This window comes from Pongo pygmaeus, chromosome 14, assembly GCF_028885625.2.
Source record: "Pongo pygmaeus isolate AG05252 chromosome 14, NHGRI_mPonPyg2-v2.0_pri, whole genome shotgun sequence".
NCBI lineage: Eukaryota > Metazoa > Chordata > Mammalia > Primates > Hominidae > Pongo > Pongo pygmaeus.
In genome coordinates, this window is record NC_072387.2 from 41,044,017 (window position 1) to 41,063,462 (window position 19,446).

Sequence of the window (19,446 nt, forward strand, 5' to 3'; positions counted from 1 at the left end):
TTCCTCAAAAATGTAATGAAGCCATAACTGCATAGCATTTTATCATTCATTTATTCAGCATTACTCAAATATTTTTAATTTTTAAGCTTCTGTCTCTTCCACCTCAGGTATGATACATACACACAGCTAGGCAGGCAAAAAATATCAGATATTAATACTAATCTGTTTGTCTGTCTATACATGAACACACAGCATACAAATCAGAAAGAGAAAGTAGCCAAAGGAATGAAAGGCAAGAGGGAAGTAAATTAGTTGGACCCCATACACAGAGTAACAGCTTGAAGCAAACTGAGGTAGAAGGGGAAAAACTGGTTTAAAAAAAGAGGAGTGAAGGTTGCACAACTCCGTGAATATACAGAAAAACACTGAATTGTATGCAATTAAATAGGTGAATTGTAAGGGTACGTGAATTTTATCACAATAAATCTGTTACCTAAAAACAGGGGTGGGAAGGAGGGGACGAGGAAGAGAATAAAAGTTAAAAAAAAAAAAAAAGGCCAGGCGTGGTGGCTCACGCCTGTAATCCCATCACTCTGGGAGGCCGAGGCGGGCAGATCATGAGGTCAGGAAATCAAGACCATCCTGGCTAACACGGTGAAACCCCGTCTCTACTAAAAATACAAAAAAATTAGCCAGGCGTGGTGGCCAGCACCTATAGTCCCACCTATTCGAGAGGCTGAGGCAGGATAATGGCATGAACCTGGGAGGCGGAGCTTGCAGTGAGCTGAGATTGCGCCACTGCACTCCAGCCTGGGCGACAGAGCGAGACTCCATCTCAAAAAAAAAAGTAAAGAAAAAAAAGAATAACAGGAAACACAGTGATATGAAGGGAAAAGGTAAAGATAGGTACAAATGGACGAGTTAGGACTGAAAACAGAAGTTCACAATCTCTCACCACAATTACTGAAATCTGGTTAAGCTGCGAAAACTCAGTTCTCCCTGACTCATTTGGCAGCAAACTCTACCCAGATCTGTACTCATTTGGCAGAACAACTTACTCAGAATTGACTTTACATTGTGCAGATTCTTTGTTATTTACTTGAATTGACTAGTCATGATTTGCTGCAGAAATATTAAGATGTTTGATTATAACATGCTCCCCCAAACTCTGAAAAGGGAGTTAAGATTAGATGTGTATGCACTATATTACCTTTCAAAAATTGCTAAAACCTAAATTCCAAAACACATTGATTCCAAGGATCTTGGTATAGTATTATGGTCCTGTAGTTGAAAAGATAGAAAAGTGGGAGCAACATGAAAGCACAAAGTAAAAAGTTGATGGGACCTAAAATGGGAAGGAGATGAAGGTGGAAGGACAATGCAGAGAAGTGGCCTAGCCAAAAACCAGAGAAAAAAGGTCCTCACGTTTTACCCTCAGTTTCCTGAACCTACATTTGTATTCAATAAACTGTGAAAGGATGTCAGAATTCACAAAAGAAAGAAGAAAAGATAACGATTCAATAAAAATTCGAGTGTCTTACTTTTCTAATTCTTCAGGATCAAATTTCCACCAAGTTTCAGGTTCATGAAACTCTACTCTGTATCCTTTTCCTATGGCCTACACAAAGGAAAGGAAGAAAACAAAAACCCAGAGAAGTACTTCTTAAAGTAAAAAGAAGGCAGACAGATAAATTTCATTTCGACAATACTATAAACTTGCTCGACCAAGAAAAATGATGCTTTATAAAATAATATGGTTTATAACAGTTAAGACTACTTAACTGGATAAATTTTGATTACCATTCTCAAGGAATAGTAATTCCTTAAGATTACTATCCTTAAGGAAAGTCAAAACAATATAAGGCTGGGCACGGTGGCTCATGCCTGTAATCCCAGCACTTTGGGAGGCTGAGGAGGGCAGATTGCCTGAGCTCAGGAGTTCGAGACCAGCCTGGCCAACATGGTGAAACCCTGTCTCTACTAAAAATACAAAAATTAGCTGGGCATGGGGGCAGGCACCTATAATCTCAGCTACTCAGGGGGCTGAGGCAGGAGAATCGCTTGAATTGGGGAGGCGGAGCTTGCAGTGAGCCAAGATGATGCCACTGCACTCCAGCCTGGGTGACAGAGCGAGACTCCATCTCAAAAAAACAAACAAAAATTAAGAAGATGAACATGTTCCTTAAAAAACATCATTCACAATTTTTTAAAAAACTAAGCAAACCAACAAACCTTTTTAGAAAACAAAGGACAAATGTTTTAATAATCAAGATCCAACTAGCCAAAATTTTAGAATGTGAAAAAATTGACAAGAATAAAAAATAAAAACTTTCTCATATTTCATATTTACCACTTCCACATATGGCTTCATTTCCCAAGCTTGTATATTAGTGTTATCTATTATAACTGGAGATCTTCCCTGATCGATAGCTTGTTTTGCTGAAATAAAATATAAATTTAAAAATAAAAAAACAAATTAGGTTAAAATACACAAAAGTTAAACATTTATTATTGAGAAATGTACTACATCTCTGTACTTAAAACCAAAACTGTGCAATCTCTTCAGTCAGTGTCATGAAAAAAAGAACTCCACTAGATTGAAAGGGAATTAAAGGACACAACCATATGCCAGGTGTATTCTCCAGACTGGATGCTGGCTTTGACAAACTGGCTCTGAAAGGCATTTTGCTGAACTTACAGCTAATAAAGCCTTCAAGTCTAGGACTAACTTTCACTTATGGGAAATATAAGAGATGAACAATTTACATCTGAATATAGACTAAGAGAAGAGGTGAAAAATTATTTTGACACGGAAGGATGGAGGTTATTAAATGAAAATGGCAAGTTACAAGACAATAGTTAAACATCATCCTATTTAGATCAAAAGATAGAGCTGGGGAAGACTTACGGAGATATTAAAATTGGTTGCCTGTAGGTGGTAAGAATATTTTCATTTAATATTTTATCTGTATTTTCTCTTTTTTGGGAAAGTTACCGCAGATGATTATCTGTATTTTCTAATTTTCTACAATGTACAAATAATGCTTTTGAGGTAAGGCTTATGTTTTTGAAAAGTTATGGATTTAAGTCATTACTTACCAGCAAAACTTTATATACCAAGTAGCTAAAAATCATAGTTCAACTGACTTTGTGGATATTTCTTAGAACTATGGTCCTCAAATTGGGAGTTGCAGTAGAATGGAATTTTTCTGAACTATTATCTCCCATCTAAATGCCATCTTTTGCACCATGAGATAAGAATCACTGTCACAAGGCTGGGTGTGGTAGCTCACACCTATAATCCCAGCACTTTGGGAGGCCAAAGCAGGTGGATCACCAGAGGTCAGGAATTCAAGACCACCCTGGCCAAAATGGCAAAACCTCATCTCTACTAAAAATAAAAAAATTAGCCAGGCATGGTGGTATGCGCCTGTAGTCCCAGCTACTTGGGAGCCTGAGGCATGAGAATCGCTTGAACCTTATAAAGTGGAGGTTGCTGTGAGCCAAGATCACGCCGCAGCACTCCAGCCTGGGCAAAGAGTGAGACTCCGTCTCAAAAAAAAAAAAGAAAAAAAAGAAAAAAAAAAAAAAGGCTGGGCATGGTGGCTCACACCTGTAATCCTAGTACTTAGGGAGGCTGAGGCAGGTGGATCACAAGGTCAGCAGTTCAAGACCACCATGGCCAAGATGGTGAAAACACATCTCTACTCAAAATACAAAAATTAGCTGGGCATGGTGGCAGGCGCCTGTAATCCCAGCTACTCGGGAGGCTGAGCAAGAGAACTGCTTAAACCCAGGAGGCGGAGGTTGCAGTGAGCCAAGATCGCACCACTGCACTCCAGCCTGGGTGACAGAGCAAGACTCCGTCTCAAAAAAAAAAGAAAAAAAATTAAAAGGCTGACGCAAAACCAAACATCATATGTTCTCACTCATAAGTGGGAGCTAAGCTATGAGGATCCAAAGGCGTAAGAATGACGCAACTCTGGAGACTCAGGGGGAAAAGGTGGGAAGGGAGTGAGGGATAAAAGACTACAAATAGGGTGCAAGTATACTGCTTGGGTGATGGGTGCACCAAAATCTCACAAATAACCACTAAAGAACCTACTCATGTAACCAAACACCTCTTGTTCCCCAATACACTATGGGGAGAAAAAGGCTGAAGCAAAATGCAAAGATGTGGAAATTTTCTCAGGAGTTAGAATTCAAACCACTAAGTTCAACAGAATGAAAACATTTATACAGATATCTAGGACAGACAGAATGCTAAAGGTCAGTTAGAATAATCACTATGGGGAAATACATATTTGGGAGATGTCTCTAAATACCAAAAGAAATTTAGAATTTGGGTCATAAATAGGTGCCATCATCTATTAGTGCTAGCTTGGTGCTAGCACCAAGACACTATCATCTCCCACTGCTCCGTCTCTAATCATAGTGATCAAATCTCCCATTCAAAACCTTATTAAAATTATTCTCCTAATGTCTGATAGGCTCACACATCCAACGAGTTGTGTTCCAGAAAAGAAGCTTTTATTGACCAAATAAATTTCTGATTTTAGGAATGGGGAGATTATCTTCTTTCCATTATCATCCAATACCACAGTCTAGCACATTCCATGCAAAAAGAGCTCCTAAGTAAAAACATGTTTGAATACCCAAACAATGGGAATAATTTTCTTAAACAAATGAACTATCATACTATAAGAAAGAGAAGAACTACACTTTGGAGATGTTTTCGATTTTTAAGTGTTCTAAAATTAATTTAGATTATTTCAATAATAAACATGAAGCAGACAGATTTTCATAGAATGGTGCCTAGCATTTAAAGATATTCAAGTCCATATTTATTATTCTGGTTTAATAATAAGATACCATTATTCCATTTAGCAAGTATAATTAACATAATTCAAATGACATAAACATTTTAATGAAATATTCTGTACTAGTTTGTTTGTTTGTTTGTTGAGACAGAATCTTGCCCTGTCACCCAGGCTGGAGTACAGTAGCATGATCTCAGCTCACTGCAGCCTTGACTTCCCTGCCTCAAGCAATCCTCCTATCTCAGCCTCCCAAGTAGCTTAGACTACAGGTGTGCACCACCACGCCTGGCTAATTTTTCTACTTTTTGTAGAGATGGGGTTTCATCATGTTGCCCAGGCTGGTCTCTAACTCCTGGACTCAAGTGATCTGCCCGCCTCGGCCTCCCAAAGTGCTGGGATTATAGGCATGAGCCACTGCACCCAGCTATGCTAGTACTGCAAAGAGAAAAAAATGTCCCACGCAAATAAACTTACTAGTTCACCAAAGGTATACTGGCTCTGCCCTGTCTATTCATTCAACTTATCAACTAATCTTGCTCCCCTTACCTTTAGGCCAGTAACTCCAAACATTTTCAGAATTGCAATACCATCATTATTTGATTTGAGCAAAAATGTTCTATGGCATTAAAAAAAAAAAAATTAGTATTTTTTTAGACTGCTATGCCACCCTCTAATATATTTGGAGAAATTCTAGAGAGTTATAAAATAAATACTAGGAAACAGATCAAACTTATCTGATGTTTAAACATTCTTGTGAAACTATAAATTGTAACAGCGTGAAAACTTTTAACTCGAAACCATCCTCAGCCAGGCACTGTGGCTCATTCAAAATTCTACGAAGTTTTTTTAAAAAATAGCTGGGTGTGCTGGTACACGTATGTAGTCCCAGCTACTTGCCTGTAGTTCTAGTTACTCAGGAGGCTGAGGCAGGAGGATCCCTTGAGCCCAGAAATTCGAGGCTGCACTGAGCTATGATTGTGTCACTACACTCTAGCCTGGGCAACAAAGCAAGACCCCATCTCTAAAACACACACAAACATCCTCACTGAAATTCCTTACTGTATTTGACAATTAAAAAGAAAAGCATTACTATTTTTCTTATATATATTATACTTTAGGGCAACCCTAGTTGGCAGCTTTGAGAGAAGTTCTTCATTACAGAAGAATTCCATTAAACATGGAAGGAATAACTAAACTAAAAATCACCACTTTGCAATTCTGAATGAAATAACTGACTCAGGAAATAATTTATTATTGGATAAAACCATCAGATGTAAGGTTAATAGGGAACTTGATAGCAGACGGAGGGAAGAGGTTGTCCCTGTGCAGCTACTGATTAAGCTCACCATTACTAAGAATAGGACAACCAAATATCTGCTTGCCAAAAAAAAAAAAAAATGTTGAACCTAATCAAGCCTCTAATCTAGAGCTAATTTCCATTCACAGAAAACAAAGAAGAAGAGCAAGTTAAATGGTTAACACCAAGAAGCAAATAGACAACTACAGCATGTGGAACATTCTATAGGACAAACAACATAGTGTCTGCAACAAGTTAATGGTATGAGGGTTAAAAGAGGGAACATGCTATGGATTAACTTAATTAAATAAAACAAAATGCATTTTGAGGACTTTGGATCCCAATTCAAACAAAATAACTGTGAAGAGATTTTTTAGAACAACAGAGGAAATTCAATTACACACTGGGTTACATGATCTGAAGGAACTGGCATTTTTTTAAATGTGTGATAACGGCACTGAAGTGAAAGATGTGATTAAGTAAAAAAGTTAATTTGAAATGTATAAAGTATGATGTCTAGAATTTGCTTTAAAAAGAGAAAGGGGTACTAACAAAAAGATAAAAGCCCGTATACCAAAATCTTAATACCTGATAATTCTGGGTGATGGGTCTATGAGGTTCATTACAGTCTCTTTAATCTGTTTAAAATTTTTCATAATAAAAGCTATTTGTTTAATCATCAATCCATTCTTTTAAAATAACATAGTATATGTATTTACTTATAGTTCAGATCAACAGTTTTCAATTCTGACTATACATAAGAATCATCTGGAGAAATTTCAAAACAAAAAGTATCAATGTTTAGGCCCCACCCCAGATCAATTAAACCAAAATATCTAAGGCTGAGGCCAGGCACACTTTTTTTTGGTCTGGTTTTTTTTTTGAAGTCCCCAAGAAATTCAGAAGTGGAGCCAAGGTTAAGAACCCCTATTAATGATAAACAGAAATTGACCCATGTCCGCTAAAAAATGTATTAAGTAGGTTTCTTGTAGAGCAATATCAATGAGAAAAACTTTTAATATTCACAACCAGTATATTAAGCCTTGGAAAACATTAGCACTATTCTCAGGGAAATAACTTTGGGACTACATAACAATGGTACAGATTCAAAGTTCTCTGAATTTACTCATCAAGTATAAAATAAAGCCTCTTAAAATATCCCATGCTGCTATTATTTTACCAGCTTATACTGATAAACTATTTACAGTTTACAAAGCGTTTTACCTAAATTCTCTGCTTTTCACAAAAACCCTGATCAGGTAGGGCAAGTATAATTATCACCACCTCTAACAGATGAAGAAATTAGGTCTCAAAGCTATTTAAACGGCTTGCCTAAAGTCATTCAGTTGGTAAAAACCTAAGTTGAGAATAAAATCTAGGTCTTTTGACTCCTAGCCAAATATTCTATCCCGGGACACTTAGCCCAAAACAAACCTCTGTTCTGGTTCCAGTCATGGGCATCACCAAGTTGATTAACATTATACCTGTACCCATCTTGATGGTGAAAATAGTCATCAGTGCTGAACACAATGCCATCACGATTCTGACCAAGCAGAATTCTGTTAATAAAAGAAATCATAAAGGTGCCATTTACAAAATCTATAACCATCAGAAATAAACCATCAGAAATAAATATAACCAACTGAAATAAATCACACAGGAAAGGTTATTAAATGGATTTCTGATACTTACCTGAAAGTATATTATGAACGGACCAGCACAAGAGCTGAATAATCTTACAAAGATTTCAGATTTCAAATCACTTTACACTTATATCTACACAATTACAGATGCTAACAAAAACTTTTTTTTTTTTTTTTTTTTTTTTTAGATAGAGTCTCACTCTGTCGCCCAGGCTGGAGTACAGTGGCACGATCTTGGCTCACTGCAACCTCCGCCTCCCCGATTCAAGTGATTCTCCTGCCTCAGCCTCCCTGAGTAGCTGGGATTACAAGCATGTGCCACCATGCCCGGCTAATTTTTGCATTTTTAGTACAGACAGGGTTTCACCATGTTGGTCAGGCTAGTGTTGAACTCCTGACCTCTTGATCCACCTGCCTTGGCCTCCCAAAGTGCTGGGATTACAGGCATGAGCCACCATGCCTGGCCATAACAAAAACTTTTTGAAGCAGCATTTGTATTGCAACTTTTTAAAACATTATTTACCCAATCTCAAAATTATATCAACTATTATCCATGTTTTCACTTTAGTATATTTTTATTTGCCTCAATCTAGTGCAACAGGTAACCTAAAAAGCAAGTAAGCCTAAGCAAGCAATTCATTTAGAAAAAACCATATGTGACTCTAGACAGCTTTAATAAACTCATTTCCATGAAGCATATATGATCCTCTAGTGAAAGTCAGAAATAGTTGGAGGCTTAAGGTTATGGAACAATCTGTGATCCTCCAAAGTATAATCAAACTTTAAATTTTTAAGAACTTAAGTCGTTAAATGAAATTATTAAACACTAAATAAAAAATAAACTCTCAGTTCAGGTCAATGATAATCAAGCTTTGTTTTGAAAACGATACTGCCTTAAATTGACAAGCACAGCAAGATTAACAAGTACTCAGAACTCTCATTACCAATGACTCATGAAAGAAATTGGGAGTGTGCTATGATAGGGAAAATGCAGCAAGATAATGATTTGGATCCAAGAGCAACAACGAGAGTATTTTGTTGTTTCTCTCCTCTCCTTGAACCATTAGGCATTTGGATATCACTGTATAATTTTGAGGGGATTGGTGGGATGGAAGGTGGTATTAATAGAAGGAATTGAGAGTAAAAGAATATTGGCCTGGAATGATTCAAGCTTACTTACTTCTCACTAAAAAAGTAGTAGGAAGGGTTTCAACTATTAAGATGACAAGTGTCATCTCTCCATCCCTCAGCTTATAATGGTATCATACACAGTTCTCCCTCAATATCCATGGGAGGTTGGTTCCAGGACCACACTTGCTGCTCAAGCCCTTGATATAAAAATGGCTGTTTGCATATAAACTATGCACATCCTCCCATACACTTTAACTCATCTCTGGATTACTTATAATACCTAATACTCTACAATGTGAATACTATGTAAATAGTTGTTATACTGTATTGTTTAGGACATAACAAGGAAAAAAGTCTGTACATTTCAATACAGATGCAATATTTTTTCTCAAATACTTTCACAGTCCAAAGTTCGTTGAATTCACTGACGTGGAATCAACAAATATGGAGGGCCAGTGGTGTATTTTATAAAAATAAAATTACTTGTATCAAAATAAAACAATTTAAGTATGTATAGGTTGGTGTGAAAGTAATTGCAGTTTTTGCCATTAAAATGCCAATTAAAAACTGCGATTACTTTTGCACAAACCTCTATTTCCACTTACAGAATTACAGTTCAAATCACTTCAGACAAACCAACTGAAAATTAATGGGTTGGGTTGTGTGTTTGCTTTTTGGGGGAGTGGAATTGCATTTCTTTTTCAAGCAGCCATGATTTATCCAAAACATGTCTATCTGACATATTTGGCATCTTACTACTTATACAGATAACCTAGAATATGAAAATGCCATGATATTAGCATTCTAAAGCAAAACTCAATCACCCAAAAAGAGATTTTGATTGTAACTGATCATGTGATATCTAATTATGTTCAACAGTACCAGAAATCCAGATAACACCTTTTCTAGATACTCTATGCTTCCTTTTTTTTTGTTTTGTTTTGTTTTTTCCATTCTATTACTTTATTAGCAGGTCATTTTTTTTTCTTTTTTTTTTTTCTTTTAAGACAAGAGTCCCACTCTATTGCCCAGGCTGGAGTGCAGCGACGTGATCTCAGCTCACTGCAACCTCCGCCTCCCAAGTTCAAGCAGTTCTCCTGCCTCAGCCTCCTGAGTAGCTGTGACTACAGGCACATGCCATCACGCCCGGCTAATTTTTGTATTTTTATTAGAGATGGGGTTTCACCATGTTGGCCAGGCTAGTCTTGAACTCCTGACCTCAGGTGATCCTCCCACCTTGGCCTCCCAAAGTGCTGAGATTACAGGCGTGAGCCACCGTGCCCGGCACAGGTGATTTTTAAGATGTTAATAATATTATTCTACATGACAATCATATTTTTTGTATCTAAAAAACGGTTTAAATTTTCTCAAAATAAAAGGTGGGGGAGCAATAAACCAATTTATATCATTAAAACAAGTCAACATTACATATGAGCAAATCTCTATAAAGAACATTTTCTTAAATATATAAATCATAACTATAGTAAATAAGTTTAACTTGAAAAGACTTTTCCTCCCAGGCAGCATAGACTGTTCATGCATCTTTTTCAAATTTCCTGAATTACTTCAAACCATGAAGCTTTATTTTATGGACTTAAAAAAACACCTATATGAATCTAGGAATATCTGAATGTCATATCAAGCCTCTAAAGCAAAAATAAATTATTTAAGAACATCAGTATTTTCAAAATTCTTAAACTCTGTCAGAACTCTCAAGTCAGGTACTAAAATGGATTCCCAGAATGTCAAAATTTAGAAATGTGAGTAAGTCAAATATCTAATTTTAAAAAATCAAATCTGGGCTTAGTGGCCACTTGATTTCTATTTTTTCAAAACAATAGCTATCTTTTTGAGAGCCTATTTTATGTCAAACATTTTACATAAATCTATGACCTCATTTAATCCTCACAAAAGCCTGCCAATTTGATAATAAACTAATCCAGGAGAAGAAATAATTTTGGCAAGTTAAGAAATAATTTTGGCAAGTTAGATGGTAGTGGGAGAGCTAAGATAAAGCACCTCTTTGACCCCAAAACCAATGGCCTCCAATGATCTCTGCCTCCTGGTACTCACAACCTTGCATCCTCTTATCCTGCAGTATGCTTGGATTTAGTCCCTAGCTTCTAAGGAACAGAATATGATACAGGTGATGGGATGTCACTTCGGAGATTACTAAAAAAAAAAAAAGTAGCTTCTGTCTTAGACTTGAGCTTGCATGCTTTCTCTCTCACTTTGAAAGAAATCAGCTGTCTTGTGAATGGACAGAGGCCAAGTAGCAAAGAAATGAGAGAAGCCTCCAGTCTCCAGCCAGCAAGGAACTGAAGTCTTCAATCCAACATAGCTCACAAGGAACTCAGTCCTGTCAACAATCTTAAGAGAGCTCTTAGAACCAGATCCTTCCCAAATCAAGCCTTCAGACCAGAAACAGTCCTTAGCCAACATCTTGATCACAGCATTCTTAGAGACACTGAACCAAAGGCACCCAGGTAACTATAACCAGAATCCAGACCTACAGAAACTACGAGGCAATATATGTTTGCTGCTTTAAACAACTAAGTTTTAGGGTAATCTGTCATACGGCCTTGAGTAATCAATGTACTCTATACTTATAATTTCTCACGTAAGAAACAAGTAAAACCTGTTCCCAAAACAAGGCCTACAAGAGAGTCCATTTTCATGGTTTGGTTTTTAAATTTCTAAGAACTGAGCATTATTTTAATACTTTCATGTGCATTTACAAGTGATTTTCAAAAAAAATACAAAATCTAAGTAAAACTGACACATCATGAACCCTTTTCCTCCTTATCTACTGAGTGCCTTTATATACTTCCTATCCTGAGACTACTTTACTGGGGTACTTCAATCTCTAAACACTCCCTGAATTAAGAATAAAGGGACCTACATGAAGAAAGATAAGTCTTTCCTCTGGAGTTAAGGAGACTTACCTCCTTCAAAAGAAGGGAGAAAAAAAAGTCTCCTCCCATCTCTCTCTAAACTATGGTAAGTATATTCATTTCTGTAACTTCTATAACACCACAAACTTAAAAACAACAGGAATTTATCTTACAGTTCTGAAGGCCAGTAGTCCAAAATCAGTTTCACTGAGCTAAAAACAAAGTGTGTGCAGACCTGTGTTCCTTCTGGAGGCTCTACAGAATATGTTTCCTTGCCTTTTCCAGCTTCTAAAGGTTAGCTGCACACCTGGGCTTATGGGATGTCCCATCATCTTCAAAACCAGCAGTGCAGCATCTTCTCTCTTGACCTTTGCTTTTGGTCTTAACCCTTCTCTGACTAATTCCTCCTGCCTCCCTCTTATTAAGAACCTTTGTGATCACACTGGGCCAATCCAGTTATCCAGGAAAGCCTCCCCGTTGCAAGATCCTTAATCAAATTTGCAAAATCCAATTTACCATCTAAGGCAACATATGCACAGGTTTTAGGGATTAAAACATGAGTATCCTTGGAGGGGGACATTATTCAGCCTACCATTGCAAATATCCACAATAATCTGTAAAACAGATGACAACAACAAAAAACTAATTTCTTAAATTCCCTCACTTTTTATTTATTAGGGGGTAAGAAAGATCCCACTGTTTTACTCATTCTCTCAAATTACTTTTAAAAACCTCTATTTTCTTCCAGTTTCCTTGTTGGTTTTGTTTTTACTCTTAGTCCTTTACCCATCTAGAAGTTATTTTTGTGAATGATTTAAGATAGGGGCTTTAAATATTTTTCCAGACTGACAATCAAATGTCCTATTACCATGTAGTGAATATTTTGCCCTACTAATATAAAATGTCATTTCATCAAATATTAAATTATTTTATATGTAGGTATGTTTCTGGATTCTCTTTTTTTTTTTTTTTTTTTTAAAGACAGAGTCTTGCACTGTCACCTGGGCTGGAGTGCAGTGGAGTGATCTCGGCTCACTGCAACCTCTGCCTCCCGGGTTCAAGCGATTCTCCTGCCTCAGCCTCCCGAGTAGCTGGGACTACAGGCACATGCCACCACGCCCAGCTCATTTTTGTATTTTTAGTAGAGATGAGGTTTCACAATGTTGGCCAGGATGGTCTCGATCCCTTGACCTCATGATCCACCTGCCTCAGCCGCCCAAAGTGCTGGGATCACAGGGATGGGCCACCGGCAACCGGCCTTTTTTTAAAAAAAAAAAAAAAAAAAAAAAAAAAGAGACAGGGTTTATGTTGCCCAAACTGATCTCAAACTTCTGGCCTCAAGTGATGCTCCCCACCTCAGCCTTCCAAAGTGCTGGGATTACAGGTGTAAGCCACCACACCTAGCCTGTTTCTGGGTTCTCTAATTTTATCTATTTGTTCTTTTGCTAATAATTGCAAAGTTTTAACTATAGTAGTTTCTAAATTTTAATAGCTCGTGGGATAAGTCTTGTTTTTTTAAACTGTCCTTGTTATAGTTACATACCAAACAAACTTTATAGGCTTCTCAAATTCACACAAAAAATTCCTTTGGGATTTTGGTTAAAGTTTCACTGAATTTATAAATCAATTAGGGGGAAAAGTGACATCTTTATTGGGCTATCCTACCCATAAACACCCTATGGGCCAAAACTATGGCCAAGGCTATTATGGCTTACTGTCTCTCTCTCTCAGAATATCATCAGACATCTTGAATACTTACAATGTTAGAGACATGCTGATTAAGATGTGGGCAAAGACTAAAGTAAGAAGAGGACTTGAACACTACCTCCAAAGAATATGAATTCTATCCAACTGCCTACACTCATTACCACGTACCAAACATAAGCATTACTAATTTATTTATTTTTTTTTTGAGACAGGGTCTCAATCTGTCACTCAGGCTGGAATGCAATGGCACGATCATGGCTCACTGTAGCCTCAGCGGCTCAGCCTCCCAAGTAGCTGGGATACCCAGGTTACCCAGGCTGGTCTTGAACTCCTGGGCTCAAGTAATCTGCCTGCCTTGGCCTCCCAAAGTGCTGGGTTTTCAGGCATGAGCCATCATGCCCAGCCAGTCTTTTAATTTGGTCCTCCAAATCAGCTCAACTCTGATCTACCAATTTTCACTCTATTATTTTGTCAAAGCTTGTTTTGAATGTGAACTCCTATATGAAGCCATTCCTCACCAAAGAATATATGACTTTATATCTAATTCCAAATAACCAACACCAGTTCACTCAAAAAGTGTTGACCTAAAGAGGTACAGACCAGGCTCCTTGAAGTCAGGAGTCATGTATAAGACTACACAACCATTAAGCATTACAGTGAATGCAAGGGAAAAACATACTATAATTTTATTGCTAGTTTGAGCTCTTACTAGTTTTTGTAACTTCCAAATCACTTAACCTCAACTTCCTCTAGCCTCTGCTCCTTCTATAAAATGCAAAAACAACCCACTGCACAAGATTTTTATATATGAAAATACTCTGTAAATTGTGAATCATAATATGAACGGTACTTGTTGGTACTACATACAACTTTCATTCTTATATATCTATTCTTCAAATAAATATACATATTATATCTAATCACCTCTACCATCTCCCACTACAATGTCTCCTTTAAATTCTATCGAATTTCCACTACTTTATTCACCTTTAATTTCAACATACTCCAATATGTTGTCTCAAATCTAACTTTTCTTCCTTAGGTTTCTTCTATACCCACTCTTAGTCAAGTGGTCCTAACTAGCAGACTCTTTTATCCAGTTTCCAAATTTCAATTATTTATTGTCTCTGATGGTATATCCTAAATCTAGAAGACAGCCCATGTTTGTGAGACCTCACTCCTAACTTCTATTACTATAGAGGTGAAATTTCGTCTTCTCTACAAAATCCTCACTAAAGTAAAAGGAATCAAAATACAAAGACCAAAATTTAATTCTAGAATGAATTAATTCATTGACAAAGATCACAGTTTATAATCTAGCTTGAAATATCACAAATTAAATCTTTCTCTAGTGTCTTTTCTCTGAAAAAAATGTTTATTTAGGTTTAGATTGTCTTGTTAGTAAATATAAAACATTTGCAAAATGGTTTCTTGGACCTCTCCATCCTCACTCAAATATATCAAAAAATTTTCTTTTTCTCCTTGTCCGGCACAAATCTTGAATCATCTTATATAAACTCAAGATAATTTGTACTGCTTTCTTTACACTATTTTTTCACAACTGCATAAACATATTCAAGTGCATCAATAGTTTAAAAATGTAAACAAAAAAAGGAATTTGAAATATCTTGTAATACAATAAACCACCACCAGCTCTAACACCAATTCAGATATTACTCACTTCAAACTCCTGAATTTTAAGAAATCAAAAAAGGGTTCCTTCTGCCAATCAATGGTATGAACATGGCACAGTGCTCAACACATTCAAAATTCCTTTCCTTGGGTTATCTCATTTGATTCCTAATTCCAGAAAAAGTATCATTTATTCCATTAACAGAGAGCAAAACTTGCCTAAGGTGAAAAAGTGAAATAACTGAGTCAATACCCAAATTTTCTCTTTTTCTCACCTTCAACTGAACTTGAAAAACTCAAATTTTCTAACACTGAGTCCAACTTTTCTTGAATAGCTGACTCAAAAGGGTAGGCCAGGACAGTTCTCAAGTAGCATTTGCTTTCATCACTGCCATAATTATACAGTGTTATCTATTTTTAAAGCCCTTAGCAGAATCTAAATATAAACATATATGCCAATTCTCCTTTCTTCTATCAGAAAAGATTTTTAAATAGTTACACTGTCAGATGCTATTCTCAAGTATAGCAAATTAAAGATTTTCTTCTACTAGAAACATAAAAGCACTTGTCAGTGATTACAAGTATCATTATAGTTCTAACATTTTTATTTCATTTTTTAGAGACAGGGTCTCACTATGTTGCCCAGGCTGGTCTCAAACTCCTGAGCTCAAGTGACTGGTCCACCTTGGCCTCCCAAAGTGTTGGGATTACATGCATGAGTCACTGCAGCCGGCGACAAATATCATTTATAATTTTTAAATAATTACCAAGTATTCAGTTGGTATCCTTTACTTACCGAGACAATGTTGTTTTCCCAGAACCAGGCAGACCTCTTAAAAGAATAAGTAACTTCTGCAATTTATTTAACTTTTCCTCTTGAAACTGCTGGTTCACAAACCTGTCTGTTCCATTATGCTTGTCCATACAATGATCTTTCCAGCATCTTTCTCTGACTTCACAGAAACCATTACTCACATATCGATCTTGCATACTGCAGCCATTTCCAGAGGGATGAACACTACTCCTATTCTCACTACAGTCAGTATATTCATTGTTCTGATCAAAAGTCATGCAATTCCAGTTAACATGACAATTATTTACATAATATCCATTTTGTATCTGAGAGTCATCTTGGGCTTGGAAAATATTTGATGGTGGATTTGGTGGACCACTGAATCTTTGAATGTTTAAATGATAGTTCAAACTAGGAAGAGGGGGACCATAGGGCACTATAAAAGGATGTACTGACTGCCATTCAGGCCTGAAAGAAGTAAATGAAGTGTCACAAAATGTAGGTATTACTTGTCCATTACAGGGATATTTGTCTGGCTCATTCCCCAAGTTCTGTTGATAATCACAATGTGATGGAATAGCTTTGTTACTAAGATCTTTCTTTTCTTCATCAGGTTTTAAGAGACCATTATTATGACCCTGATAAAATGGAATAAATTGTTCCTGAGAAGGTTCAGATTCTTTACAACTGTTCTCAAAATCATCTTTTTCCTTTTCAAGCTCTTCAATTTCTTTGTAAAACTGGAATAATTCATTGTCAATCTCTGACTTTTCAGAGTTAAATTTCTGTTTCTCTTTTTGTCCTCCTCTGTCATTTATACCATTTAGAGCATCTGCCTCATTCCTCCCTTCATTACGTTTCTTTTTCTCAGGGGGTTTGTAAATGGGTCCTATAAATGCTTTACTTGTGCTATATATCTCATCGTCTGTGGATACTAATGGAGGACGTGCTTCCTGCAAAACCTGTGAATCAATGGATAAAATAACATCTGATCTATTACCAGGCATCTCATCATGCAAAGGTCTATGCAAATCTGTAGTTGTGGTTTTGTTCTCCTGCAAATAACTATGTGCTCTGACATCAATGATGGTCACAGGGACCCAATCATTTCCAGTTTTCTCTTGGATTCTGTGAAAATCAGCATTACTATGATTGTGAAAAACAGACGCCTCTGTAGTTGACTTCAATTTTTTACAGCGTGGTTCACTCGTTACTTCTTCTCTAGGTCCCAAGAATTTACCTTCAATTTCACCATAAGACATCTGAGAAATAAATAAATCATACAATTACTAGCTAATATATTAAAAATCTAAATAAAAGTTTCTTCAAAAACAAGAAATTAGACAAAGACATTTAAATTTGTGATATATTTAATGGTAACAATTTCCCAAAATACCAGTCACTTTTATAACCACTTATTATTTAAGTACAGTCATAACATGGTGGTTTATGGGAGGGATCTCGTTGAATACCCTTTTAAAAAAATATATATATATATACATATATATATATCTCAACTTTAAACGATCCATTTCTGAATTTGGAAGACCTAAAAGATTTAAGTATGTCTGTAAAGTTGAATCAGTAATATATATTTTTATGATATAGATACACAATTGTGTATTTAAAAGGAGAGTGAAACCGCCAACACCAAATTAACACATACTCAAACTGGCAGTGATACACTGCATCCTAAGCATTTCCTTACTTAAAACCACTGTTTTTGAGAGTAAATAGCTCCAATTCTCTCCCAAACCTCAGACAACCAATCTCCTTAGCATCCAAATGTTAGATTAACTGAAGTGCCAGTCTTTGGAGACCCTTTACTGTGAGTAGTTAGTGTAAAAGAGGTTCCTAAATGGGTGTAGTGTGTTCATTTAAAAGGGGGGGAGAGATAACTTAAGTTGCAATGATGATAACGGAAATTTGTTTAATAAAGAAATCTGGCAACTCCCAAAGTTCAAAGCGTTCATCTTTTCCGAATAGTCTATCATGAAGATAAAATTTGCTTCCCTTTAGGCCTGGCAGAGTGGCTCAAGCCTGTAATTCCAGCACTTGGGAGGCTGAGGCGGGCGGATTGCTGCTTAGGAGTTCGAGACCAGCCTGGCAACATGGCCTAACTCCGTCTCTTAACAAAAATACAATAAATTAGCCGGGCATGGGGGCGCGCACCTGTGGTCCCAGCTACTCGGGAGGCTGCGGTAGGAGGATCGCTTGAACCCGGGGGGGGCGGAGGTTGTGGTGAGCCGAGATGGCGCCACTGCACTCCAGCCTGGGCGACAGAGGGAGAACCCCGTCTTGGGGCGGGGGAATTGCTTCCCCTGAAATACCTTAGGGACTTCAAAGTACAGCCCAGAGGCCTATTCCACCCAATTCTTCATTGTGCCACTCTCTGGTGTTCCTAACACGAGAGAAAAAGAAATGGACAAAAAGGCGAACTACAGAATGATGCAAGCAGGCCACAGAGGTGGAGGCAGACAACTGCGGAGAACGCCAAAAGGCCTCCTCTCGGTTTCTCGTTTCCTCATTCGAAATGTGTCAGAAAAGTCCCGAAGAAAAGCAACCGGGTTGCGTTAATAAACCGCGTGATCTATACACTATCCGAGTCCCATACCTCCAGACTTCCAGAGTGAGGGACCCGGGCAAAAGTGCGTCACCCAGCCTTTTTGTCCCAATGGAGACATGCTCAGGTCCTGTCCAGGAATTCGGGAGGTCTCTGAGGCGCAAAAGTTCACACAGAGCTTACTTCTACGTTTACAGCTAATCTAAAGGTTCCAGTCATGAAGTGAAAGCGAAAACCACCACCACCGCCCCACCCTCACCTAAAACGGGGTGTCTACTCACCTTACTCTACCCCTACGCATTGACCTTTACCTCCCAATAAAACCTTCTTTTAGGAAGACACGAACCTCTGTGAAGGTGAAAGGAAAGTGGAGACACAGCACTAAAGCCGAGGTCTGGAGGGACTAAAAGCCCACCTCTCAGAATCGCGGTAACAAACCTCACCTCCGTACGCAAGATGGCGGTCACCTCTCGGTTACCGAGACCAAAACTAGGCGTTTGCGCCAGGCATTGTGGGAATTGAAGTCCGACGTTCACACCGGCTCCGTAAACCTCACGGCACGGAGACTAGGTCTCCCAGAATTCATGGCGTGACAAACGCACTAATTTGGTAACAAAAGTAGACCGGAATTAGTTCCTAGATCTGGAGCAGGGAAGTTATCTAAAAACACCAACTTGCGTTAAAAGAAAGCAGCGACCTCCTCTGGCGTTCACCCCCAAAGGAAAAAGGAATTTGAGAACCTGGCGCCCCCAAATAGATGTATAATCGGCTCTCAGTGCATGCTTTTTAGAGCTTTCTAGAAGACAACCAGCTGACTTTTCCAACGGAACTCCACAGTTGGTACCACAAATTTGGATTCCGGTCGTTTCTACGAAAGACCACCTGACGTAATTTTAGGCTCATGCTTTTCTGTGGAAGGAAAGAATTACTGCGGCGCAGGTCCCCAATAACAGATAAAAATACTTATGAACAAAATCGTTTAGTGTCATGTCGCTGTTTTGTTTTGTTTTTGGAAATACAGACCAA

General features: G+C 37.6%; 1 protein-coding gene across 10 annotated transcripts in view; it reads right to left on the reverse strand.

The window, feature by feature from the left end:
* Positions 1-19,160, reverse strand: part of N4BP2L2 (NEDD4 binding protein 2 like 2) — a 100,859-nt gene extending 81,699 nt beyond the window's left edge. For 3 of the 10 annotated variants that reach the window (XM_054446805.2, XM_063650749.1, XM_054446804.2), the window contains exons 1-5: positions 18,702-18,906; positions 15,861-17,119; positions 7,492-7,616; positions 2,291-2,379; positions 1,482-1,558 (exon numbers count right to left, since the gene is read on the reverse strand). In XM_054446805.2, the coding sequence (XP_054302780.2) occupies positions 1,482-1,558; positions 2,291-2,379; positions 7,492-7,616; positions 15,861-17,119 (1,550 nt within the window). In that variant the 5' untranslated portion in view covers positions 18,702-18,906. Of the gene's footprint in view, positions 1-1,481; positions 1,559-2,290; positions 2,380-7,491; positions 7,617-15,860; positions 17,120-18,471 lie in introns of all 10 variants that reach the window. The other 7 variants (XM_054446801.2, XM_063650748.1, XM_054446802.2 and 4 more) reach the window with 6 other exon arrangements.
* Positions 19,161-19,446: the final 286 nt, after the last annotated feature.